Source organism: Phalacrocorax aristotelis, chromosome 1, assembly GCF_949628215.1.
Source record: "Phalacrocorax aristotelis chromosome 1, bGulAri2.1, whole genome shotgun sequence".
NCBI classification, from domain to species: domain Eukaryota; kingdom Metazoa; phylum Chordata; class Aves; order Suliformes; family Phalacrocoracidae; genus Phalacrocorax; species Phalacrocorax aristotelis.
The window spans coordinates 12605122-12632358 of NC_134276.1; the positions used below are offsets into that span (position 1 = coordinate 12605122).

A 27237-nucleotide genomic window follows, 5' to 3' on the forward strand; every position below is an offset into this window, starting at 1 on the left:
TGGGTGGTTGAGAATTCAGTACTGTTAGGCTGCAGATTGCAGTGGCCTGAAATCAGTGCATAATCCTATGATGGTGGGTGTTATTCGTATATTATAAATCTGTGGACTTTCAATCAAAATGAACTGTTATGCTAATTTGACTCTCTTGGTGCAGCAGAATGTTGTATTTTGCTCAGTAACATGTTCTGAGGGCAGTGCCTGCTGTTCCATTTTAATATCCATCTGGCAAAAGGTATCAAGTCTTGATTAAAGACCTCAGAACTGAAGAGACTTCTGCTGTCAGTTAAGAGTAAATGGCAAGCTTTCTCTACGTGGATGATTACTTGAAGATGAGAGCTAAAAAACTAGCACAGTCCCTGCTCTGAACAGATACAATGATTCTTTGAATAATAAAGGACTGGATTAGTGTCTTTGGCCCAAATTGTTCCCCACAACCCCAAGGAGGTTCCCTTCCCCCAACTTGTGCATATCAATGTGAAGTACAAATAGCTACAGACGTTTTTTATGGTCAGAGGTTTGGATTCATTATAAGATCTGGGCACTAAAGAAGGATGTTGGTGGAGTGGAGGTGCCTGAGTCCAGACTCCTGAAAATCCTTACTTGGTCTTGTTGGAGAGGCACCTAACCTGAACCACAGTGTTTGGTTTTAAAGATCTCTAAGCATACAGTTTTGCCCAAAATTGAACTTGTTTAGACTTAGTTTAGGCCTCAGAATTTTGGTATCCTGCTCACACCAAGGCCTAATAGAAGAAGGATATATCTCCTAGCTCAAGTGCTCAGGGAACATTAATCCAATAATTATTCTCAGAGCACATCCAGCACTTGTAGACACCATGATCAGCCCCTCAGCCCCTTCTGGGGCATGTCCCATAGCCCTTTCCTGAGCAGGGCTGACCCTGCATGTGGAGAAGAGTTGCTCCATCAATCAGGCAGCTCTAGGCTGCTTTGATATTTAGGGATCCTGTGGCTTTGAAGCTGACTAACCGAGTGTAAAGGAAGGAATTAAAGATTCATAGAGAAGGAGAGTTTGTATGTAGAAGGGAGCCCAGCCAAGTTCAATGGTACAGGCGCTCATCTCTAAGTGAGAATTCCTGGATTCCAGGATTATGCATTAAAATGTGTTAAGACAATGTAAACAATCAGACAATGACAAAACCCCATGTGTTCTCCCCATGGCTGCTTTAATCACCACGCAGCTCAAGGCTGAAGACTTCTTTCTTCCTGTGGCACGCTAAGCCTTGGATCTCTTGGATCTCTTTGCACCACAGATGCACCCTCAGTTATTCCTCTGCTGAGCAATTTGGCTGTGGCAGTTCTGAGAAAGGTATTCTGTACTGCATGGAAAACATGAAAAGCGGGAGAAGTCACCACTTCCCTTGATCATTTCCTCCAGTGACTAATTATCCTCACAGTTTAAAACTGCACCTTATTTTTCATTTCAGTTGGCTTTATTCCCAACCACGGGTGCCTGTTGTGCCTTTCTCTGGTAATTTTAAAAGCCCGTTTTCTCACCAGGTATTTATACTTTGTAATCTAGTCTTGCAACTGCCTTTGGATAAGGTAAGCGGACTGAACTCTTCTAGTGTCTTAGAATCATTTTCTTCCTCCCACCAATTACTTGAGGGCTTTTTCTTGATCTCTATCTAACTTACCAACATCAGAAGTATAAGAACTGTTTCAGCATCAGCTCCACTAATGTTAATAGATAAGATCACTTTCCTCCCCCAGCTTTCTAGGCTGTTGTTTAGCTATCCCAGGATCACACCATGGGGCTTTTTTCTCCACACTGCTTTACTGGGTGCTTGAGTCCAGGTGGGTGTCCACGGTGACTCTTGAATCCTTCTCAGGGTCGTTGCTTTCTGGATTAGAAAATTCCAGGTATTCTTTGAGCTGAGATGAATAAACGTGTTTGGCTGTGGTAAAGGCATCTGTCTTGAAAAGAAATCCCTTGCTGGTGTCGCTGGCTTGGCCTCTTAATTACTGTCCCAAATTTTTCATGGCACCTGTACGTATTTAAGGGCAATTTTATATTTGCTGATCACATCAGGAGATCAATATTCTTTGATCATTCTGTGCTCTAGGGTGCAGGTCTCTCCTAAGTGCTGGTTCTTCTCTGAGATTATTGCAAGACTGCAAATGACATCGTGTCCTGAAAGAGAACAGAAGCATTTATAGAAACCTTGTGCCTGTTTGGAACCTTGTTAATGTTTTTCTCATCTACTTCTTGGCCTGTAGCGTTATGAAGAATGCTTACATTCCTAATGGACTTTAAAAACTCCCTTTTAGCCTTGCCAATGCCAGGATTTTTTCCTGTTTCCTGAGTCATTTTTCTGTTCTTTAAAGCTTCTCATGTATACTGTTTGCTATCTGGTTCCCCTTTCTTCCATCTGTAACATTGCTCTTAATTGTTGCTTTTCACTGATTGCTTCTGAATTCGATGGGAATTTAGTTGAGGCAATTTTCTTTCATGAATTTTTGGGTCTCCCACTGTAGGCTCTGGGACTATCTTCTGCCCTTAAAGTACAGCAACAGGGCTTTCAAAGCAGCTACTCCAAAGCAGGTACTGTGAACAGGAGCATTTTCCTTGAGCAGGGCAGATGTTCAGTGACAGAATGGAAATCTCCCAGCTTAAATTTTCCCCTTGCCTCCCTTCCTGTAAGAACCTGTCTTTTGCTGCCCAGGGCACAGCTTGCATGGACCGAGCAGCAGTAAATCCTATTTCTGCTTTGGAGAGGCCACAGTGTGTTTCCTCCCTCGGGACACCGTGTGCTCTGAAGGACCATGTCTCCCACTGGGTTACAGACATGGGAGGGCACAGGGCATTGTCAAGAGTGGAGGCTTGGTGTAGGAATGCTCGACATCTGAATGGCAGCCTTAAAAGAATTTTGTGGGAAGTTGTTGTTTCCTTGATTGGGAAAAGAATAGAGGCTGGGCAAGGCTGTGACTCAGTCGGTGAGTCAGCGGGGGCTGCTTTCCCATGAGGCCATTGGGTGCTGTTTAGCTCTGTTACACCCTCCCTGCTGCCATGGGACAGTAAATACCTTGTGCTGCTGCTTTTCTGTGCTCACAAAGCACAGAGAGTTTGTGTCACCCTGGCCCTTAACCTCTTCCCTGCCACCTCCCACTGCACTGTCTCTCCAACTTTCTGCTTCTGTGCTCCATCCCATCACCTGGGCTGCTGTCTCCTTTGTGTGTTCAGTGCTCCGGTCCCCGGTGGATTTAGCGGGTGTGAACTCCTGCTTTGCAGCCAGGGAGAGTCCTTGTGACCTATTCACAATGGAGGGAAAATCCCAGGAGTCAGGAGTGATTCCCTGAAAGAAAAGGCACAGGGTGAGGACCCGATCTGGATCCTGCCTGAGGCAGTGACGACCTTCTTCATACACCACAGACTGTGGTTCCTTTGCCAGCCATTAAACGAGCTGGACCAGTGCTGCAGGTCCAACATACTGGTTTTGAATGCGTGTTCTGTTTACTGTGTCTTTGCTTCCCCATGCACGCGGCTCTCTGCTGAGATCCCAGTGCTCTTTCATCGTGAGACGTGATGTCAACCAAAAGGCACTCAGGGATGTGGGGAGGGAGGGTGCTGGAGGAATGAGTGACACCCCAAGATACACACAGCTCATGCTTCCTGGCCTCACAGTCTTGGATGCACGCACAGCTCCATGGAAGCTCTCTTGTTTCTACTGAACTGATTCGGGTTTTTTGAGCTTGGACAAAGCAAATAATTTTAGCCATGCAGTATTTACATCTAGGCGAGCAGCCAGGACATACCTCTGTGGTTGCATCCACTGTTAAGCAAAAATGTCCTACTGTTCTATTTATTAGCCAAACACTGTACTAATAGCTAAGCTAATTTTATCCTTTTCTTAATGCTGGCTGATGATGACTCAGTCTGGCTGGGGGAGTCTCAGTAGCACAATGTGCCCAGACTCTAAAAAACTGGTGTTATACAGGAGGAAGGGCCAGCTGTCCATGCACCACAGTGGCTCTGGCTTCAGACCTGCTCACTTTCCCTCTATCTTCTCCATGTAGATGTGGAACAAAGAAACCAGTGAAGTATTCCACAAGTGAGCTTGTCAGGCAGGATGGAGTGGAGATGCACTCGCCTCTTAAGAGCCAGATGCAGCTATAACTTCTAGCAATAGGATCAGGAGCTGGTATCCATATTGCTCTATAAGTTTTTTTCTCAGTTTTAGTTCTTTATCAATATTTTCTGCCTGAATCAGTCCTAAGTTTACAGGCTACTCTCCCTTAACTTCAGGATTACTCTCACAGGGCTCCAGGTAAGTGAGGTATTTAGTCTAGGCAATTTGTTAAGGCTCCTTTTCTGTTCAGTGGATAGTGACAGGTGCCTCTGGGAGGTGATTCACTCACTTGTCTTGGGCAATCTCAGAAAATCCTGGCCTGTATTTCATTAGTACATCATAAAAGCAGGCAGAAGATGTTGAGTTTACAAGGTAAAACACTAAAAGTACTTTTGTTCCAAAGATGAGGTTAGGTTAGACGAGATCCTTCTGGATTTAAAATTTCTGTTACTTCAAGCTTCAAGATGCAGCTAAGTACTTTTTATAAATGGGGCTGTAAGGATCAGCCCTCGTGAAAGCACAGAACCTCCTAATTTATCTCGAGTCTCCAAACCAGGAATACAAGGAAGGGTTTATAAGAAGACTACAGCTAAGTGTCATCCTGACCAAGTTACAACACAGTTAACGCTCCTTTCCAGCAACATCTCAGTAATGCAGTCCTCAAACTCATTGAAAAGAAGGTCAGGCATAGGATCAATCCCCACCTTCCCCAAAGATGCCATATGAATGTATCATGTTTTCCTACTGTTGTGGTTTAGCCCCAGCTGGCAACCAAGCCCCACGCAGCCGCTCACTCACTCCTCCCGCGTTGGGATGGGGGAAAGAATCTGAAGAGTAAAAGTGAGAAAGCTTATGCTTTAAGATAAACACAGTTTAATAGGTAAAGCAAAACAGTAATAGTCGTAGTAATAATAACAATAACAATATAATGAAAAGGAAAAGCAAATGCTGCACGTGCAAGCAGACAAAACAAGGAATTCATTCACTCCTTCCCATGGGCAGGCAGGTGTTCAGCCGTCTCCAGGAAAGCAGGGCTCCACCACACATAGCGGTTACTTGGGAAGACAAACGCCATCACTCCAAATGTCCCCTGCTTCCTTCTTCCCCCAGGTTTATATACTGAGCACGTTGTCATATGGTGTGGAATATCCCTGTGGTCATTTGGGATCAGCTGTCCTGGCTGTGTCGTGTGTGTGTGTCGTCGTCGTTCCCCACACCCCCCCACACCCCCCACCCCCCGGCTTCTTGTGCACCCGGCAGAGAATGGGAAGATGGAAAAGTCCTTGACTAGTATAAGCACTACTTAGGGACACTTAGCCGCTACTTAACAACAACTAAAACATCAGTGTGCCATCAGCACTATTCTTATACCAGATACCAGCTACAGTGAAGAAAATTAACTCTACCCCAGTAGCAAGGCAATTCTGGTTTTGGAAGAGTTTTAACCACTTGCATTGTTTCTTTCAGACGTGGGCAGAAGCGAGTTTACTCCAATTCAGTTGAAAACAAAGAACAACAGCTTGGAAAACAATGAACTCTAGACCCACAAGTGGGATGAACCAGGTTGATTTTCCCTTGGCTCTTGATTGCAAATTCATCATATTTTAGCTGCTGAGGCCTCAAGGGAGCCTTTTGCTTATGTGGGGCTGCATCAGTGCAAAGGGCTGGCACTCAGGAAACTGGTATCTTCTTCCCAGCACTGCCACTAGCCTGGGGACCTTGAAAAAGTAGCCCCCTCACCCTAAGTCCTGTGCATTTCCTTCTTTATAACACCACAGATAATGGACCAAAGGCTTTTGCTTTGCCATCTGTAGGTGCAATATCCCATGTAAAAGCAGGCTATGAAATTTGATCTCCTGTATTACAAAGCCCAGAGGGCTTTGCCATGTAATTTTACCATCAGAACCATCACCTCTATTTGAGCTAGACTTGTACGCTGAGTCCTGTTGTGGGACACAGATTAGGGATGAGGCAGGCATCTCCTACAAGATCAGTAACCATGACTGAATCCTTTCCTGGATGAGATGATCTTGGCAAAATTTGTTTCCTTCCTGGGTTTTGATCTCTGCCTGGGGTTTGAGCAGAAGGGCAGGAGGTGTTCAGCTGAAGTTTAGGCTGTTAGTGCTGGTTAGGAGTATCAAAACCCAATCAGCAGAGTTGCTTCCTTCAGGATTTGTGGTGGACAGTTCCTTCAGCTGAACACAGAGCTCCATGGCGCATGTAAGCAAAGCCCTACCTGCAGAAGCAGGAGGCCTTTGAACGGGCGTTGCATGCTCCCCTGCAGAGTCAGAGCACAGTGAGAAGGTGTGTGCTGCAAACATGTTTGCAGACGTGCCTCATCTTGGCAAGACTTGGCCTGTTTCTGTATTGTTGCTGCTGAGAATTAGTGACTGGAACCAAACTTTGTGTTCCCCTCCCTCACTTTCCTGTTCTCCTTGGCCTGTCGCCTGCCATGAGCATGGTGCAAGCAGCCACATCTCATGTCTGTCCCTGCAAAAACATATACGTGAAGCAGCTTGATCTCATCGCTCCTGTCAAGTACTACCTTAGCATGCCCTTAGTAATTTTGACTTGACATTCTTGCAGAAAAAATTTTAAGCAGGAATAGAGGCAGGAGTCCTGGTCCTGTGCAAGGTGCTGTGACCCACTGGTGGGGAGTCCCACCACAGCACGGTGGTTCAGTGAGCAGCTGTGGAGGGAAGCACTGGGGGTAGGGCTTGCACAGCAATGTTTGGCCTGTGATGAATGTGCTTTCTGCACTATTCACATCTCTCCCTCCTTCAAGTTTTCATTGAGTTGGAGCCTGCCTACTCCGACAACTCCAACTCCTGCAATCTTTACCAGCTATGAGCTCTATAATCTGTGCTAGGTAGGCTTCAAAGCACTTCCCATCAGGTGTAAGGCTGTTTAGTTAGTAACACGTGGAGTAGTTATACACTGCCTTGTGCTTGAGGAAGGGTAGAGGGCTGGGGTGCTCTCCAGGGAGTTCTGGTTCATTTGGGTGCTGTACAGAGGAGACCGAGAGCCTTGTGTCATGGCATGGGCACAGGTGCCGCTGCTCAGAGGGACTGTGAGCAGCGTGGTCCAGGCTGGACCGTGAGTCTCTTGCTTTTGTGCTTTCACTACAGAACTAAAGGGCAGAAAGTGTTTCACCTTCTGACTTTGTGAATAGGTGACTGTGCAAAGTCCAATAGCAAGGAGCCCAGGGCAGCAGGACAGTGCCTGGAGCACTCTTACAGGAGCGATATAGTTGACCCCAAACCTCTCCTGCCTCCTGATGGAACTAAGACTAAAACCTCAATCTTCTAGATGCTGATACTGAACTTAAGAGAGAGAGAAAAAAGCTACCTTTCCTTGAGTGCCCACAGCCAGGAGAAGATTCATGACTACAGATCTTGAGGATATACAGGCTTTTAATTCTCTTTGCAAAGCTGTGCTGAAGGCTTATATTTAGTCATTAGTGAATGTCTAGCTTACGAGGGTCCCTGCGTAATATGCTGGCCTTTATGATTTCTGTTGTCCTGAATCCTCTGGGGAGCCCTAATGCCTACCCCGAGATCTTGAATTTTACTGTGGGGAAGGGGATCTAGACATGAGACACAACAGCACTGAAGCTGCGTGCACCCTGAATATCACCTGATGAACCATGTGTTTGGGGACTGGCTGCTCCTCAGCCCAGCGTATGACGAGTGTTACACAGCCACATGTGATGGATGTGCTCGACCCCTTGACCAGACTGGCAGTGGTTTGGTGCAGGCTGCAGAAGAGGTAAAGGCCTGAGCCATAGCCAGACTGTGAACTCCTCTAGTTTCAATCTGTTCTCTAAAAACCCACACAGGAGGAGAGTGGCACTCTGAGTACCGATGCATGTGAGCTTGGAACACCAATCATGTGGTTAATGCATGAACAGCAGGTGGCTTCTCCAAGACTCATTTATCAAGGAACAAAGTAAGTTGTGGGTACAAGGACTCTCATGCATACCTTTTCCATCGTATGTAATTTGACTACAAGCCAACAACTATATCTAAAAATATGGTAGCCTAAGTAAGCCTTCTTTAAGCTCTCTCTGCTAGGCAGCGTGGCTGCATGGCACAATGGCGGTGATCTCCCCTTGAGCTGGGATGCCTCTTAAGGTTGCTTCCTGAGGCAGAGGGACCTTTTACCAATGACAGATCTTTGGTAAGCAACCAATATCATGCATAACCTTGTAGTATGGTAACTTTGATTTTGTCTTGGTGACTTTGATTGCATGCTGAACTGATTCTAATGAAACATTAAATAAACTTTGCGTGTACAATCCTTTAGACATAAACTGTTGACCAAGTCTGAGACTAAGGTTAGACCTAGCCACACCTAAGCTCCATCAGGAGTTTAGAAAGCAAGAGGGTCTACTCTGAACCTCATGACTCAACTGGAGGGTCCTCCTGACCTTTTTGTGTCCCAGGTCTGTGTGTGAATCGTTCTAACTCAAGTGTAACGCAATTTTCCTTTGTATGTTCCTTCCACACAGTAATTATTAAGTGAACCTTGCCATCAAACTTTGTTAAGTTACACTTTTACAACATTAAAACCACTTTTGCTAATACCTTTGATGGTGATTCTTTAAGTGATCTAAATCACCCCATTCATGACACCACAGACAAGGTAATACCGTCTCCCAAGAAAGTAAAACCAGACAGTGTCACAGCAGATCCCAGCAGAGACACTGAAAAGTCTGTCCTTTCTCTTCTGAGCTGTTTTTGAAATCAGGAGGCTCCCAGGTCTGCTCTCCAGAGGCTTCAGGTTTTGCACTTGTAATTTAACCTGCAGCCCCAACCAGTCACCCGTTTATTTAAAGCACTAATTTAAGGCCAGTACTTCCTTTCACCCTGCTGTCAGTGAGTGTGTCTAAAAGCACTGCTGCTTTTGTCTTTTAGAGGAAATACTTTGTCCTGGCTGTTGTACAACGATGCTATTCTGTGAACTCTAAGGGCAGGAGCTGTGCCCTGTACTCATGGCGGTGATGGGATCCTGGGACCGGTGATTGTTTTTCACATGTGAATATTTCCCCAGGCAGTACTGGCCAAGAAGCAACGTATATGGGAAATATGAGATTATGTTTACGCCTAGCAGCGGTTGCAATATGTATTTCATTATCAAGGCCAAGGCCTGAAAGGAGCACAGAGAAAGACCTGCTCACTCTTTCCTCGCACAGCCAACACCCTTGATTTTTCACAGGCTAAAACCCTGGGGTGGCAGAAGTATGTTTGGTCCTGCGCAAGGTTTTTCTGACCAGCTGTGGACATCCTGGGCTCACTTTAAAGCTGGTGCAGACACAGAGGCACATCTGGAGGATGCCGTCTCGTCTTCGCCTGTCCTTGTAGGATGATACAAGTTATACCCTTGCAGTGCCTGCTTCTCTGCTTTAGCTGCTGGGATGACTGGGCTTCATGTGGACATCTCCACTGTGTCAAAGCCAGGGAGCAGCAGGAACCTCACCTCCATCTATTGGGTCTGGCCAAATCCTTAATGCAGAAGATCTCACTCCTCCTCCCACTCCTTGGTTCCAAAACATGGTGGTGTTACTGGAGACAGGTAGTCCTGGGTGTGGCTACTATCTTGCCTCTTGATTAAAGCTCCTGGAACCTGCCAGCAGGTTTGGCTTTCTCAAGGATTATGACTTTCTCATTCTCTCTTCTGAGATGATGCAAGCCTAACAAGTCTGTACCTCTAATTTTGCTCCCACTCATCAGTCTTCTGTCAGTGCAGACTGTCAGGAGTTGTCTCACACGTTGCTTTCAGGTAGCACCTAGCACAGTGAGCTCTCAGCATTGGCTGGATCGCACCACACTTTTGAAACAATAAAACAGCAAATAATAAAAAGTCACTATAACACATAGAAGAAAAGTGTGCAAGTGGGTAACTTTCCTGTCCAAAACAATTTTAAGGTGTGAAAGAACTGTTGTGGCTCTGATCAACTGACAATCTCTAAACCAAAGGTCATTACATTTGAAGCATCAATTCTTTTATCATAGTTGCTATTGTGTTAAAAAGCATCTTTGATTTAAAGAATGAAAGTGCTGGAGCTTTCAGCACATCTCCAAATAACTCATTCCAATAGTTAATTGTTTGCACTATTAAAAATGTTGCCTTGTACCACTAGTCTAAATCTATTCTAGTTCTGCTGTGGTTGTGCTTGTTTCTAACAGCCTGAAGATTTAAAAGAGATCTCCTGAGTCTGAAGTTCATGATAAAGTGCCAAGGGGTGTAGCCTCTGGATTTTATTAACTTAATCCAGTATCTGTGCAATGCATTTATACTTCGTGGTTTACAAGGTCCCTGTCAGACTCCCACTGTGCAAGTTTTTGTACAAACACAGAACCAGTCCCTGTCCTGACGGTGTTATCACCCAGAGAGCAGTATGTTTGGGTGCTTCACTGTTCCCAGACATCACCCTCTTCCTCTAGCCATGTACCACAGACAGCCTCCTCTACAATTTTATGTCTTAAACCTCTCCATCTTTTTCTCTTCTGATTTCAGCTGTGACACCACTTCGAGGCATCCACTGGCTGCTGTGGACAGAGAGTACAGCCAGGAGGAAAGGCAAGTGAGGAAGGAGAGTAGCCAGATCAGCACCCCTGGCGGTTTGAGGTGGTTAGTGGCCTCTTGCTGGCCCACCCATGTTTTTGAGCGTCACAGCAGAAGGTAACGAAGCAGTGCAATCAGCAGTGGACCATTCCTCACCAGCACAAGGGGCACCATGGGGAAGGCATGAAGACATCTGTGTAAACACCTAACAAGTAGGCAGCAGAGACTGGCATCAAGACCTTTTTTAAGGTGGGAATCAAAATCCCAACGGCATGTTGCTAAGCTCTTCCCTGAAGAGTTTATTGTTCTTCTGCCCTTCTGGCCCCTGAATCTCTTAGTTTTAGCAGGAAAATTGTTTCATTCCTGTTTTTCTCCCTAGTTCAGCACTGGGCTCCTTTCCCAGACCAAGTTTTTAAGCTAATTTTAAAAAGGGACTCCTTCCCCATGAGACAGTGAGGAGGCAGATGTGCTCTCTGACATGCCATGGCATGCCTGCTGGCACTGCCATGCTCCAAGCCCAATCTTTGGTGTCTCCACTGAATCAGATGGTGTCTCTCCAGTGGGACTACTTGCCCTTGGAGACACTTTCTTCTTCCTTTCCTTCTCAGAAGAATGGGACACTCACATACAGCACTGGGGTCCCACCCAGAGGTCATGGTAGGAGACAGGAGATCTGGCCTGGAAAAATATTTGGAGTCAAGAATGTTTTGAAAGACTAGACCAGAGGGGTCAGGCATGCGAGGAGAAAGATTTGCTATTTGTAGCAAATCCAGTGTCAGCTGTGTGAACAGAAAGACAGGGCTGGAGGCACAGTGTGGGAAAGCAAGCAAACAAGCCCGGCAGATTCTTTGTGGCTAAAGGGTTTGAATGCTGGTATGTTTTTCATGTTTGTTTTGCAGGGAGGTATTATTTTCTTTGAGACGTTAGTCTTTGTTCTTGAGACCCTTGAGAAAGAGGAAGACTGGTCACACATATTATGTCAATGAAGATGGATGAAAACCTCCTTTCGTTCTCCTTTCCTCCTCCTCCTCCTCCTGTTTTCTCCTCATTTTCTTATCACAGAAGGAGACAGCTTTCCTCAGCTCACTCTCATCTCCTTACTTGAGCCTAGATTTCCTCACACCTATTTCCATTCATTTTCCTTCTTAACCTTTCCTTAGTACCCCAATTTTTAAGGAATGTAGATCCCCCTCAACTCTAATTTTTGCCCGATATGCTCCTTTTCCTCCTGGTCAACACCATTTTCTGGATACTTATCTCTTTTCTTGCTTTTCCCTCTCTCCAATCTCTCTGTCTTCGAACCCTTTTCCCCAACACACTTCATCTCTGATATGCCTTGCCAACTCTGTGTCCATAGTCCATTGCCTACAGCCTCTCCTCTCCTCCTACACAGCTCTGCCTGCCACTAAGAGATCACTTTTCTCATGTGTCCCTTTGACCACATCACCTACCTCTTTGTATCTTCCCTGGGCTCCCTCTCCTCCATCATATCAAACACAAGGTGCTTGCCTGCACCGCTGGCACCGCTGGGCTTGTTGCGCTGTCACCCCTTGGTGGGTTTGGAGGAGGCAGCCCCTGCTGCCACTGCTGGCTCATGCTGCCTGCTTCTAACCCAATGTGCATTTTTGCGGAGCCCTTCTGTTCACATCAACAGCCTTAGGTCTGCTTTGGATCCGATATTAATATTCCCTTTTGCATTGCTCCCTACAGGCATCACTCCCTGTGATGCCTATAAAAGCCTGTGATAACAGAGAAGCTACTGGAGCACTGAGTCGTCAAAACCTCTGACCAGCTCCATCTCACTGTGTTTGACTCCTTTGTCTGTCTGTGATCCCTTGGCTGAGAGCACAATCTTCAGGGGCAGGGCAGTCCTTTGGCCTTTATCTTCCCAGCATGGTGAGTGCTACACCATGATGATGACACCCAGCCTCTTTAGTAATAGGGATGTTAGCAGGAACAGAAAAAAATCCAGCTCCACACTCAAGCTATCTTAAACTAGAGAGAAACTGCAGAGGGGCTTCTTGCTTGTAGAGGAAATAGGATTGAGAATAGACGAGTGGAGCTTTCATGTTGATGCTTTTCAGAGGAGATGAGAGCCTGAGGCTCTTGCTTTTCAGACTGATTCAAGGGTTATCTGTTTGCTGGTAAATGCAGAGCTAAATAGGCAGGCAGACTCCAGCCTCACAGGAAAGAGCTGCTCAGAGTTCCCAAAAAAGCAGATAAGAAACCCCTGAGGCTTGGAAGACAGCCTGGGCTGTGCTTCCCACTGAGACAGAGGTGCAGCATTGAGGGAGAGTTGATCTGCAGGTCCAGGTCAGAGGAAGGCTGTCCATGTTTCCTGCTGGAAGTCATTGATCTGCTCAGCCTGCTGGTTGCTGTCATGCTCGAGACACCTCGTGCTGCTATTTCTTTGGATTGGGACCATGCCTATCCTGGGGTAATGCATGTCAGTCTTGAGAGCGGGGTGTTTAGCGGTATCACCTGGCCTAGGTTTGCTTGGGGAGCAGAGTTTACTATACTTGTGAAAATCATCTCCTCTGCTGCCCAGGTAGTTGCAAGCCTGGGATCAAACAAACATCTAATAGCTAACGTTTAGCTTCAGTTCTTGATTTCCCAGGAGCTTTTTTACATCCAGGAAAATTAAATTTTAACCTGTCTTTTGGAGCCGCTGTCTTCAGGTTGGTCTGTGTCTGTGCTTTCAGTTCCACCATCTTTCCTGAACATGACAAACTCTGTCAGGGCTGGGTAACCAGGCATCCGCCTGGACTGAAACCAAGCCCACTTACTACATTTCCTGTTGTTCCCCAGCCTGTCCAGCCCGCCTCTGTCTCCCCCAGCTGATAATACCACACCAAGAGGTGCTGACGTATTTCCTTGCCTTGATACTTCTAGAAGTAGAGGAATGATAGTCTTGGACTCCAGTCTATTTTTAGCACTTTTACAGGCTCCGTCTCTGACCTCAGGCAGGCACTTTAACCACCCGCTGTCCCATTTTGTCATTTGCAATATAGACTAAACATACCTCGCCTGCAAAGCACTTGTGGGTTGGTAGCACTTGGAGATTTTTGCTTGGAAATCACTTTAACAGTATAAACCAGCTCTGCCTAAAAGGGACCTGTGCTTTATTGGCACCCAGGATTTTTAAAGGCTGTTGGTAACACATCTGATCATATCTAACTTCTTGGGTGGGAAATTGCGCATTTTTCTGATGCCTAGGAACTGCTCTGTAGTTTCCTTTCCATCCCCACTATTTTGAAAACATTAATTTTCCCAGTCACTGGAGGAATACAGCCTTTACCCAGCAGTAACTCTGCTGATCATGAACTTAGATAAGTGGTTTCATTCCCTTTAGGTAGATTTTTTTTCACTAATTCTATAGGTTTGGTCAAAATATTCAAACGTGGCTGTTGATTCTGCCTCTTGTTAATCTCTCCTGAGGGAGGGTCTGCCAAGGTGAGGTGATACTGCTCCACAGGAGGGTTTCAGAACTCTATTATAGCTCCCAGAGAGATGGGAGCAGAATGCCTTTCCAGGTGCCTTAGAAACATATGACTGGCAGCAACAGTGGTGACAGACACCCCAAAAAGGGGGAAAGTGGGTACCTAGCAGTGCCAATATCCTGCCATCTCTCTTCTCCCTCTCCTCTCCCTTAGCCAGGCTCATGGCTGGAGAGGCCAGCTAGGACCTTCTTCGGGGTGCTGAATCTGACTTTGCAGCATCCCCCTGGCAGCCCCAGGAAGATTTCTGGCTGTGTCAGCCAAAATTGCTGCTGGGGACTGTGCTGCAATGCAGCACACCACAGCCCCGCCAGCATGGAGCCCCAGCCTGGACAGCCAGTGCTGCTCAGCTATAGTCCCGCACCGCCGTAGGCTTCCCTCCTCCTCTTCCCAGCAAGCCCTGATGATTTCAGGTTGCTTGGCATTATTTCCCGTGGGCAGTTGGCGTCCGCAGCGTGTGTCAGTGCAGCCTGGCGCACGTTCGGTTTCACAACGTGCTGCCTGCCGAAAGCGCTGGCTGCCTGAAGGGATTGGCTGCGGTTTCATATTTCATTTCCCTCACACGCTACGCCCGAATTCCAGACGCTTTCTGGCTTTGCTGCTGCATGGACTCAGAGCACAAGTCCTTTGCCATACCCAGTGGAGGCAGACGAGGCTTCCCTCAGCTCCGGGGAGTGAACCATGAAGACGTCAATTGTGTTTTTGGTTTGCATCTCAGTTTTCCCGGGCTTCTCCCAGGGCAGAGTTGTTGGAGAGGATGAAACTGGTTTTGCCGAGTGTAATGTGTTCTTCCCTGGACAAGTCCCACCCGAAGGATTTACGGAGCCGTTCCACGTGAAAATCTGTCAGCAGTACAACAAAAAGCCGCGCTTTGCAACCCTCTACAGTACTAAGGACAAAATACCTCTTTATTCAGCTTTTAAGTACACAAAGCCAGCCCAAAATAAGGAGGAGAACTGGCTGGTCGAACCACAGGTAAGTCAGCTTTTCCTTCCCTGTACTGCAAATGTTCCTGGAGAACGTTTCCTCTAGGGTGAAGCCAGGGCTAGGGTTTTGCAAAGGAGGCAGGAGCTCTGTTTGTTGAACTTCTTTTGATATTAATTTAACATAAGCAGAGCTTATTTTTGTACTTGGAACTGAGCAAACAAATAGTTCCTTGTCCCACAGGGCTTATAATGAAAGCTGCGAGGCTGCTGCGTGCAACGTGCAGTGCCAGGGGAGAGGAAAGTCATCTTTAACACCAGCTGATGTGTCTGTCCTGCCTAGTAAGCTATCATGGGCAGGTAGCACTGCTGGTGGGTAGCAGGATTAAACATCGCAGTGTCAGGCTGAAGTTTATCTGTTGCCACTGTGATCGCAGTGTTGTTAAGAGTTCTTTAGCTTCACTGTGCAGGGATAAAACATCCATTTGCGGTTCACCAAGTTGACGCTGCAGCTTTTTGTTGTGTCCCTGTGCGGCAGACTCCCGTAGGGAAATGAGTTGCCATGTCCTGTAGCGCGCAGGCTTCAGTCAGGTCAGAAGTGAGAAGTATAAAATGAATTTTGCTGGAACCTCACTGTTTTTTTGTCTCCCCTGACACTTGGCATGTTTATGGAAGTCCTTCAGGCTGTTAAATTTAAAGGAAATCCTTAAAAAAGTTGCTGGTGCCCTAAGAGAACAAGCATGCTTGCTTTACCTCTCTTTTTTTTTTTTTTTTTTGCCATGTTTCAGGTTTTTCAGCAGTGATCATGGGGAGTTTTGTAGCAAACATCAAGCTACCCCCATCTATTGAGCTCAGGAAAGATTGGCGGTGTGCAGGGGTGCTTTGTCAGGGCAGGAATGGCTGCAGTGTCAGAGCAGTGTGTTGGGAGCAGGGCCCTTGGGTGCTGGACACAGCCAGAATCAAAGCTCACCCCTGTCCCAAGAGAGTGGCTGCCATGCTCATTTTCCTTGTGTGCGGTGATGAAATACTAAGACATCAGGTCACAGGCAGTGAAGACAGGAGATCCTACATCCCTCTCTTCACCTTGGACTGTCTCCCTGCTCTCTGGGCTGGGTTTTGAGTTGCAGGAGTTCTCAAGGGCCTTTTGATCTGCTCTCCTTCCACTTCACAGATATCCTGGGGTGGTGTCTGCTCGCCCTTTTAAAACAGAGGGAAGCATTTTGCAGGCTGCCATTATGGAGCTGAGGAAGGGGGATGAGTTTTTAAAGCACAGAGGATCTAGGCAAGTGAGCATCTGCTGTCAGTGCCATGGAGGCAGCGAGGCAAAGCAGCAGAGATGAGATCCTTTCCCATCTGCCTCAGCTGCTGATGCCCTTCCTCACTGCTAGCCACCATATCTCCTCCTTCTTCTCATAGTCTGACTCAGCAGACCTGCCCAGGCAGGCTTGAAAGCCATTGCTGCCATGGAGCAGCCTCTCCACAGCAGCTTCGGTTCTCCAGCACCTCCCTCCAGCTGGCTCCCCTGCCCTCATTACTCCACCCTTCTTCACCCCTCACCTTGTCATCGTCCCTGCCTGCAAACCTTGTGTCTCCTGCCTCCCAACTGTACCACAGCCCCCAGAACAATTGGCCAGGCACTACCTTTAGTTGCTCTGGCTTCTTCAGAGCATCCCCATGGGCTGCTGTGGGTCCATTCTTAGTTTACACTTATGGGTCCCCTTCACCCATTGCTGAAATGCAGGTGTCTCAGAGGTGGGAGGTAGCAGCTCTGGTTCACTGGAGGAACCTCAGTCTGAGAGAGAAAACCACTAGAAAAAAAATTGGCTGAAGAACCTGTAAGGAGAAGAAATCAGGACTATGAAAAATTCCTCTAACTCAAAAAAAAAAAAAAAAAAGCATGTACACCCCTCTCCTCCTTGGATCTGGGAGGAAAAAGTGGGGAAGAGATCTCACACCCATTATGCGTGTTCCTGTCAAGACTAGGTCAGATGGTTAGGAAAGGTTCGATGGTTGCTGAAGGGAACCTTTAGCAAGACCTACTCTGCAGCATAGCCCCATGAGGTTATATTGCCTATTTTCTGGGTAATTTCCTTGTCAAGATGGGTAGGCAGGGATGAGCAGGCTCAGCCGCACAGCGCCATGTGCTTACACCTATGTGCATGCACACGGAGATGCAGAGACAGAGCAAACAGGAAGAAATCACTATAAAAACACTCTCTGCACTCTGGTGAGGTCCTCGGGGTTGTCACACTCTTTTTTTGAGGTAATGATGTAAGTAGTGAGGGCACCGTCTCAGTCCCTGCGTGCCTCCTCAGGAATGTCTGCCTGAGAAACAAATGCCAAATGTAGCACAGAGGCAGTAATTGGGCGAGAAGTGGGAGGAATGTCAGTGCCACCCACTGCCGATTGGCAGCTGGAAACAGCTAATTAATTCAGCAATTAGTGAAAAATTAGAGAGCCGGCAGGGTAGGCTGATGAGCAGGGTTCTGATGGGACTCCCCCAGGCTCAGGTCTGGAAACCTGCTCCACCACAGATTTCCTACGGGTTGAGTGCAAGCCTCTTAGGTGGCTTTTACCTCATCTCATTTTGATTGTCCGACAAACCTACAGTTTGACTCCTTCCATAGCTTAGAGAGAGGTGGAAAACGCTGGAGTTTTTTTCTGTCCTAACATATGAGGGTCTGGATGAATCAACTTGTGTTTTTATTTGGTTGATGACTACCACCAGCCAGATGACCAGGGTGGGATTTGCACCACCCAGCTGTAGCTACCTCTAAGCTGCTCTTGCCATCTCTCTTGGTAGACGGTCAAGAGAAACAGGTACTTCTAGAGCTACTCATGTGAATGTCCTACAACAGAAACCTTGGCATAAGATGCACTGTGCCTTCTCCCTGGGACCTATACTACGGGTAGATGAAATATGGCCACTGCAATCAAAGGTGTAAGCGTGCCTGAGGAAATAGCAAGTGAAGTGGGATGCTGAAGTTTCCCTGGAGTGGTACTAGGGTGGGGAAGGTGAGAGGTTAAATGACCAAACATGATGGAAGCTGCCCACTCTAATAGCTATGTGTTGCCATACTTTTAATCCGTCTCTTCCCCTTCTGTGAAACTGCAACCCCCACTTTATGAAACATATCAATATTGTTAGGTGCTCACATTCATACAGGTGTTCAGATGCATAATTTATTTTTAAATCCCTGTCCTATGAATGAGGTGTTTACCTGTCTGCTTAGCCCTTAGCTATTCCAAGTTATTTGGACAGGTGGCTTCATGGCTGACTCCATGAATGCAGATATGCTTTGGCAGTGACACAAACCAAAAGCTTTTTGAAGCAGTGAGGAAAGATAGCTTGCAATGCAGGCTAGATGTAATGCTGGAGACAGCTTGCCTTTGGGGCTGAGCTGGAGGAGGCATGAAAACTTCAGTTACACATGAGTTATTACATACCATAATATGAGTTATTATAAGCATAACTTGGTGATGTCAGAGCCTTTACGCATGAACAGCACACAGCCGCATTTTTATCCTGTTCTCTTTTAATGGCACCTAAACAATCCCAATGGTATGTGCAAAAGCTTGAAGCCGAAAAGCTAACCGGAGACATATTTTCTTGATAGGCACCTCAAGGTTTGCATGCATCAGCTCAAAGGAAGAGAAAATTAAGTGTGTACCATCTGCATCATGTAGGCTGGGAATCTCTGTTAGGAGGCAGAGGTGACTTGTCTTGGGTCTACGTGTCCTTGTGATACGGGAGCACTGCCATGGGAGTGAGAAGGGATGAATATCTCTCTGCAAGGGTGTCAGGCTCAAAAGGACCATAACATGGAGGGCGGTTCTCAGGCACAGCCTCGAACCCATGGCCGCTCCCCTCACCTGTACTGTGGAATTAAACACACCGGGTGCATCCCATGTGTGTCCCATGGCACAACACTGGCATTTCATCAGAACAGGGAGAAAGAGTTGGGGTGGCATGAAGGGACAGTGATTTTGTGGAGTGCAAAATGTCTGGCTTCATCAGCCAGCTACAGCTCATGAGTTTGGGGTGTCTGAGCAAGAGGAGCAGAATACGGCAGAAGCAGCGCAGGATAAGTCTTTTTTAAGTGGTGTATTTAGAAAAAGCTATGACTTGCACATCAGCACACAGGACTCGCTGTGACCTTTCCAGTCCTGAAGCAGTAAGCACCAGATGGTTCAAATAAAAGTGCAAGAAACCTCCTCAGCAGGATGGGGGTAATGCGGCTCACTGCAATGGCCAGGGTTGGCACTGTGACTAGCCTTGGTGCAGAGGGAGCCGGAGCCTGGACTGCAGGGGCTTGGCTGATGCAGGAGGCCAGCCAGAGCTTGGTTCCTACAGCGAGGGTGATAGATAGCTGCTGACACTCGCTGGCGCTGGCCCTTTCACCCTTACTCTCAGCACAGGCTGATGCAGAACTGTGAGGAGGTGATGCGGCACTAAGAGGATGCAAACTCTGGGTAAGGTTGCAAGGATATAGCTGGATGTCTGTCCAAGTGCATTGGACGATGGCCAAGGGATGAGGAAGGATGACTGGGGAGTGATTCAAGGTAGACTATGAACTGTCTACCACAGATGTCTCCAAAGTACCTATTATATAGTGCAATAAACAGTCTGTAGGCCAGGAGCAAAGACAGCAGGTTTAATTGGGCCAGCACAGTGCTGAAAGCTGAGGCCACAGCCTCTGAAGCAGGGACTACAGGAGGCAGCAACTGCCACAAACCATCTGCCACCCCCGAGCTTCTACCAACACGCTTACCCTCTAATCTGGGGAAGAAAACAACAACCTGGCACCCTCCTGGAGTGGCTGCAGGCAGTGTCAATAGGAGTGACTAAGGAGCAGACAGCTACGGCCACCCGAGAAAGACCTGAGCACGCCCTGGTGTTTAGTGCTCGTGCTCCCACTGCTCATTACCTCCCCATGCATGGCTCTGTGCATGGCTCCGGGATGAATTCCCGCTGCAGCAATTGCTACCTCTGGCTCCGTGGCATGGGAATAGCAGACGCAAGCAGGTAGCACGATTCCGTCAAGGACCTGCAGTGATGGCATCCTCACCGATGTTATGCCAGGAGCTGTGTGGCCATTAAAGATGAGGTTCAGACTATTAATGACATTAGGTTCAGACTACTAATGACAAGCCCTGAGAGAGCCCTAGGTGCTCTCTATTCAGGGCAGGGAAGTTCAGGTCACCTGCTATCGTGCCTGGCTTCTTACAGAATCAGTGGTGAGAGGTAAATGCCTTCTCTAGGCATCTTGTATTGTGGCGGTGTGCTCCCCTCCCGCCATGCAAGCAATAACCACCAGTGGGGGCCATGATGTCTGCATCCAACTTAAGTTGGACTTTCGGGAGATGGATGGAAACACTGTAGCCAAGGGCTGCCTGGAGCAGTGACCCAGATGTTTTGCTAGTATGCAAACATGACTATAAGTCAATCATCTCACCCCCATAAATACTGAGCAGCCCAAGAGCCCTTTGAGCACTCCTGCATGACAGTGGGCTGCACGCCAGGAGCTTCTCTTGAGCAGGGGTGCCTCTCAAGGTTACTCCTTGAGGTTGAGACATTCCTTGCTGCAACAGACCCTTGGCAACTGACTAATAGCATGCTAATCTTTGAAATCTCAGCTAAGTGTTATAAAGGATTGATTGCACATATATAATCCTTTAGACGTAAACTGTTGACCAAGCCTGGGACTCTGATTGGATCCAGCCACACCTAGATTCCTCTCTGAGGAGGAGTTTAGAAAGCAAGGGCGTCCTTTCTGAACCTCATGACTCAATGGGAAGGTCTCCCTGACAGTTTTGTCTCACCCTGTCCTCTGTGCAGTAAATAATCAAGTGCTCCTTGCCGTCAAATCTTGTTAAACCACTGTTGCATTTACTATTGAATTTTGTTAACTCACTGGTTTGTATCCATAAAGTATGTTGTTGCTTCTCTCTTATGAATGAATTGCACTCTCACTCTATCCGTGACATATTTACCATGGGTTTTTTTCTTCATGGCTTGGATTTGATAGTTCATAGAGCTGAATTAAGGTGATATGGTAGCTGCTTAAATGAACTGGAGGTACCACCACCATAGGAGGTAAGAACATGGCCCGATATCAAGCCACCTATTGGTCTTAAAAATCTCTTCCAGAAAAAAAAAGCACAAGTTAGAGGCTTGGTGCAGGGTGGCTGGTGAGATTCTGGAGGCTGTGTTGTGCTGCGGACCATACTGGAGAGCTGCTAGCATCACTTGCAGCCTAAACCAATGTGTTTGGCAGGGCAGCTAAGTAAAGCATACACTCCTCTGAAGCGCTGCAAGGAAAATGAGGAGGGACTGTAGGATGTGGTCCAAGGCACAGCATGTAGTAGGAGTCATAATGGAAAATATACTTCAAGGCCCATTTTACATGTTGCTTTCTAGAAGGGCAAATTGCATCCAGTAACTCTCCTCTCTACTATTTCAGATAGATGATCCAGAAAATGACCTGCATGAGATGGTGCATGAAGCTGATATTGTTGGCACTGTGGCCAACCTTGGTGCAAATCAAGCCCTGACCTCTGACTACATGGGCTCCGGCTATGAGAGAGGGCTGCTCAATCCCAGCTTGCTCAATGAGGAGGATTTCCAGATGGCCACTTACACGCTCACAAACGCCGTCCCTCTGAGCCCGTCTCTGAGCAAAAGCTGGCACAGAGACATTGAGAGGGTAGTGGAGCAAGCTCTGGTCCCTCACTGCTCCAAGAAGGATCACCTCTATCTCCTTGCAGGCGCGATTCCTTCCAGTGTCCAAGTTAAAGACAAGGTGTCAGTGCCAGAGACCCTCTGGCTGGCAGCCTGCTGTGATGCTCCAGAGGGCTGGTCCCTGGGACTAGTGAAGAAAATGAATGATGAAAACAGCTTGGCAGACCTCATGGTGGGAGAGCTGGAGAAGCAGCTTCTAGCAGGTGTTCACTTGTTCAAGGGCAACTGTGGGGAAGACAACCAAAGCCAGGAGAAAATAAAAGCAATACTGCAAACTGTCAGTCAGATCCGCTCTGGAGAGCAAGTAGGAACAAGTGACAACCAGGAAACCAAAGACAGTGGCTTGGTGAGAAAAGTGGCTGGCATCATTGCTACCCCTTTCATCAAACTTCTGGAACTCCTCATCTACGTGTTTGTGGGGCTGGTGAAATTTGTGTTTTCTTTTCTGTGGCTCGTTATCAAGTGGGTTGGTGGTACAGTTCTGGATGGAATCTACAGCCTGTGGAATGGGGTGGTGTCCTACCTTAAAGCCATCAGCATGGTGCTCATCAGCATCCCCTATGACATGGGAAGGGTCATTGCCAACATATTCCTGGGATTCCTGCAAATTGTTCAAGATGTGGCATTCCTCACCTACAGGATCCTGCGCATCCCTATGGGGTTTGTCCTTCACCTTGCTGCTTTCCCTTACCATTCCATCTGTGCCATTCCCTCTGTCCTCAAAGACATGGCCACCGGGATCGGGGGCACCTTCTCGCTGGTCATTGATGCCACAGCTGCACTTCTGCATGGCTTTTATTACTTGGCTGGTCACATAGTCAAACGGTGTGTCCCTAAAGGCTCCTCTGATGACTGATGCGGGCGGAAATCAAGGCTGCAAAGACATGGAGTGAAGGAGGAGTGGGGCAATGAAGATACGTGGCCATACGCTCTCAATTCTGTTCTGGTATTTATTGTAGTGACATTAATAATAATGAACCAATGGGGGAGTAACAGGGAAGGCCGAGGTAACATTGCTGGGGGCACCACCATTGTAATTCAAGTTCTGTCTTTTGTGAAGTGTTCGGATTTATTGGTGCAGGCCACAAAGTTTCTGTGATTTGCACATGTCAGGATGCTTCCTCTTAGCACGTGGGAGACGTGCTAAATGTGGTATGGGGTTGTTTCTTTCTGGCAAAGACAACAGTGAGACCTATGCAGGGGCAGAGAGCTCCACAGAAGCCCATCCCTGCTGGGGAGGAGGTGGTGGTTGGGGCACAATTTTAGGTACAGAGGGTTTTCTGGGACCTGGAGAAGGGAAAAGGAGGTGAGGGTGCAAGGATTTGGGGCTGGGAAATGGTAGGGAGCAAGGAGGGATGGGGACGAGGTCCTGCTGTTGGTTGCACTGCTCATTGCACCAGGGTCCCCACTGGTGGAAGGGATGCAACTGGGTGTATCTCATAGTCCTCAGGCTTTTCCAGGCAGCTGAAATCATGTGGATCTTGCTGTGAGGAAAGACCTGCTGCCTGTTCTTTCTCATCGTGGGAGAACATTTTCCCTTAGCCATACCAAGGTCACCTTCCCCCAACCCTTCCTTGCTCTCTGGTGACTACTGAAGGTCTAAGGCCTGAAGCTTCAAGACATGGCATTCCATGATGGTCTAAGCCCCTGAAGGTCTCAGCCCTGAAGCCTTTGTGCCTGCTACAAAGCCCAGCAGTGCCCGGGAGTCATGCTTTTGGCTTTGAATCAGCTGCCACCTGCCCTGCCTCCCTTGAGAGCTGACAGCTCCCCAAGCACACAGCAGTATTTACATGCCTGAGGTCTCCACAAGATGATGCCCAGGCTGGGGATGGCTAACACCACAGCTGTCCTTCTGGGACTTGTTTTGAAAGCCCAGCCTGCAGAGGGAAAAATGATCCTCCTGGGTTTCCTTCTAGGGCAAAAGAAAAGCAGCTCTGCCCTTCCTACTGGTCTGGGTCGGCGACAGGGACATCCTTACAGAGGGAATATGGGAGAGAAGATGCATGGGGAGCAAGGGGAAAATCCCCTTGCTGCTTTTGCATGGGTTGATTTGGTGTTTTGATAGCCCCACATGGCGGTGGGGCCAGAGTGCGGCAGGGCCAGCCCCAGGCAGGGCAGGTAGGTCGCCTCAGTCCTGTGCTGGGAGTGAAGCTGGCTGGAGAGACATCGAGGAGGGGAGTCCTGCAAAGGGGAGGAAAAGGCAGAGGGAGCAGGACACTTGTGGAGAGTTGCTTACATTTGGAGGTCCTGGTAGCACTCATGGCAGGGGACTCTGCTGCCTGGGAGAGGAGAAAGGTCTGTGTGGCTGTCGCAGCTGCAGGGACCAGCACAACCAAGCTCAACATGAGCCTTAGCAGCAACAGCTTTTGCTGGTTGTTTCCCTTCCCTGTTCAAATTTGGAAACCTGGAGGAGGGAAAAAGCAGTTGCATTGCCCCCTTCTCCCATGGGGACTATGGACTGTCAGGTAGGACGAGAGGCAGAAGGGGGATATGAGGCACAGTGTTTGTTTTGCTGTGTAAATACCCTCCTGGTGAGCCCATGCACTGCTGGACGCACTTATGTGGGAGGGTGACCCAATCCCTCTTCTGCACCACTCATCCTCCGTGCTCGCTCCCCGTCACCCCTTCTCCCAAGCAGTGTGAGCCAGGACCCCTGACATCTGGGACACTGGAGCCGGGGTGCAGGCAGGAGCTTTGCAGGGAACCATCAGGGGTTTGTACTCAGACGAGGGGCACAGGGACACCCACCGCTGCTGGAGGAGGGCACAGGGGTGCTGCCCTTCCACAGGGCTCAGCTCAGCAAGGGGCTTTATGTCTCTTGGTGCAGCTGCCTGCAGAACAGAGGCTCCTGATCTCTGCAGCATTTGCTCTGGCTCGACTCCCAGATGGGAGGATGGGTCCTGCCCTTCACACCCACCTCTGTCCCCCGCTCCAGCGTCAGGTTGGTTGTGGACCTCTGATCTGTCATAGCACCCCATAGGAGTCCCAGGGGTGAGCAAGCCGGTGCTGCCGTCCCTGGGGGGGACCCAGCGGTGCTGTGTTGCTGGTGGCCAGTCCTGGGTTGAAGACAGCCCAATTACTCAATGCAGCAGCTTTGCTGCCTCGCACTGCTCACGGCAGGGCTGAGCTGGGCAGGGATGGATTCAGGGGGATAAAGGAGATTGAGCTGGTTCATGGCTGTGGCAGAGGGTTGTTTCCTTAGCTCAGGGACTGTGTTCCATGCAACCAGCTGTGTGGGCACACCCCAGACCAGCACACCCTGGCCAGGCGGCACCCCGTTTGGCAGCGATGCTAGTGGCATCGATGGGGATGAAGTGGGGAGGTGGTGGACTGAGAAGGGACAGAGTACAACGGCTCACCTCACCCTTTGTGGGCCATGGCTGGTTCATGGAGAAAGATAGGCCACCTGTCAAACAGCGCTGGCGTTGTCCAAAAGGAAAGGCAGCTTTTGTGTGCCAACTTGAGTCTAACTGGGTGAAGGCTGTGGTGTTTACAAATACCTCCTTTGCCTTGGAGATGTTGGTACAGGGATTTCGGGTGCAAGGGGCAAGGTCCATGTTGCTGCTCCCAGCAGGCAAACAGCAGCCTGCAGATGCTCTCCAAACCAAACTTTGCATCTTTTCCTACTGAAACATGCCTTCCCTGCTGCAGAGCCAGACGTGGAGCTTGTTTCTCACTCCTTCGCAGGACCCTGTCCCAAACCCAGCACTTCTCTCGGACTACATGGCAGCCAGCTCAGGTCCCAGGAGCTGCCAGGGTGCAGTGACAGGGGCACCAGCCTGCTGGACACAGGGTCCCCAGCAGCCTCTGAAGGCATGTGTGGTGGCAGCAGCTTTCAAGTGCAGCCCAAGCACTGGGGAGGAGGCAGCTGTGCCCCCCTGCAGCTGCCTGTCTTGTGCCTTCTGCATGGCCTTGTGTCTGACCCCACTTAGCTGTGCGGTGCTGCACACAGCCGGTGATGCACTTTTCAGGGGTCCTGCACCCAGAGCAGCTGCCCCACACCTTAACCCAGAAGCCTCTGTATCCCAGCCCCACAAACACCTCCAGCGCGCTCCCATTGCAGTGATGTGGAAGCTCGTGTGCGGAGAGGCAGCAAAGCTGAGATGCCTCGGGAGGTCTGCGCTGCCACTTCTCCATCACCATCGCCACTCAGCCTAGCTCGGGTCAGGCCAGCAGGTCTCCGTGCTGCAACCGGGTCTTCTGACCGCAGGTGGAGAGTCCTTGAAATCTAAGGGGCTGCAGCACTGTAGGATTTGGGCAGATGTGGAACAGTATTACTAAAAATCATCTTAACGTGCTCAGATTTCAAATGCTAAGAACTGCAACCAGCACGGGGCATTTTTCTTCTGTGCTGCTTGTCTGAGCAGATGATGGGAAATCTGCCTCAAACACTGAGCAATTATCACAGAACAAGCAACATCCTGCTACAAACTAACTATTGTTTGAGATTATTCTTATCTGGGCATGATTTATGGCTTGTGAGCTTTACTCTCTCCTTGGAAACATATGGCTTTCACAAAATAAAAGTTACTTTTCCAAAGAGGGGCTAGTATCACGTTTCTGTCACAGTTGCAAACAAGATAATGCCAGCCGGGGCACCCTGACTGATCAACAAAGCACCAGGAGCACAGTTGTTCTTTGTTACGGGTTGACATCTGATATTAATGTCCCTTTAGTGCTTTTAAAACACCTTTCCTCTCTCAAAGCCCTTTAAAAGAGTCAATTCATTAAGCTGCAGAATATGTAAGATAAAAGCTGGGGGGGGTGCAGGCAGTGAATTTAGCTCTGTGTGTGCCACAAGAGAGGGAGAAGAGATGTTTTCTTCTTTTGAGATGTGGTTATACCTGGGGTGCAGCACGATGGCTGGTTTGGATACAGAAAAATCATATCATGGCAGGGTGATTCTTTGTAGCTGATGGGGAGAAACTCCCTCTTGTGTGATGCTGTTCCCTTAACTGGTTTTATCACATCTTTAGAAGGAAAACAAACACTTCCTAAAGGTGGCTGTTTTCCTCCACTGACAGTATAGAGATCCTGGGATGAGTAAACCAGATGTTGGCACCTGCATTTTGCAGGTACCTCTTTGAGCAGATGAACCCCTCCAGCGCAGTCTGCGTTCCTCACAGGTCTGCAGGAATTGCCAAGACACTGGAAGAGGTTGCCCAGGGAAGCTGTGGATGCCTCATCATTGGAAGCATTCAAGGTCAGGTTGGACAGTGCTTTGAGCAGCCCAATCTAGTGGAAGGCATCCCTGCCTCATCCAGATCACCCAACACTCCGACACAGGGGTCTCTGTGCACCTCGACATAATCTTTGTCTCTGCTGCATTCCCCTGGGGCTGGGCACTGGTAACAGCGGAGGGGCTCAGCAACCCTGGCAGCATGGCCCCTCGGTCACAGCCCTGGGCTCAGGTCCCCTGGGTG

At 48.4% G+C, this 27237-nt stretch overlaps 1 protein-coding gene across 1 annotated transcript; it reads left to right on the forward strand.

Moving 5' to 3' along the window:
- Nucleotides 1–14164: 14164 nt before the first annotated feature.
- ENDOD1 (endonuclease domain containing 1) lies at nucleotides 14165–26351 on the forward strand. The gene is made up of 2 exons (XM_075081567.1): nucleotides 14165–15124; nucleotides 21537–26351. The coding sequence occupies exons 1-2, from the start codon at nucleotides 14831–14833 to the stop codon at nucleotides 22668–22670; spliced, it is 1428 nt and encodes a 475-aa protein (XP_074937668.1). The 5' UTR covers nucleotides 14165–14830; the 3' UTR covers nucleotides 22671–26351.
- Nucleotides 26352–27237: the final 886 nt, after the last annotated feature.

What these genes read in the sequence shown, in the direction of transcription:
- ENDOD1 (XM_075081567.1), top strand. Translation starts at nt 14,831, where the DNA reads ATGAAGACGTCAATTGTGTTTTTGGTTTGCATCTCAGTTTTCCCGGGC. An exon ending in ACTGGCTGGTCGAACCACAG is followed by an intron (nt 15,125 to 21,536) that starts GTAAGTCAGCTT and finishes CTACTATTTCAG; the next exon opens with ATAGATGATCCAGAAAATGA.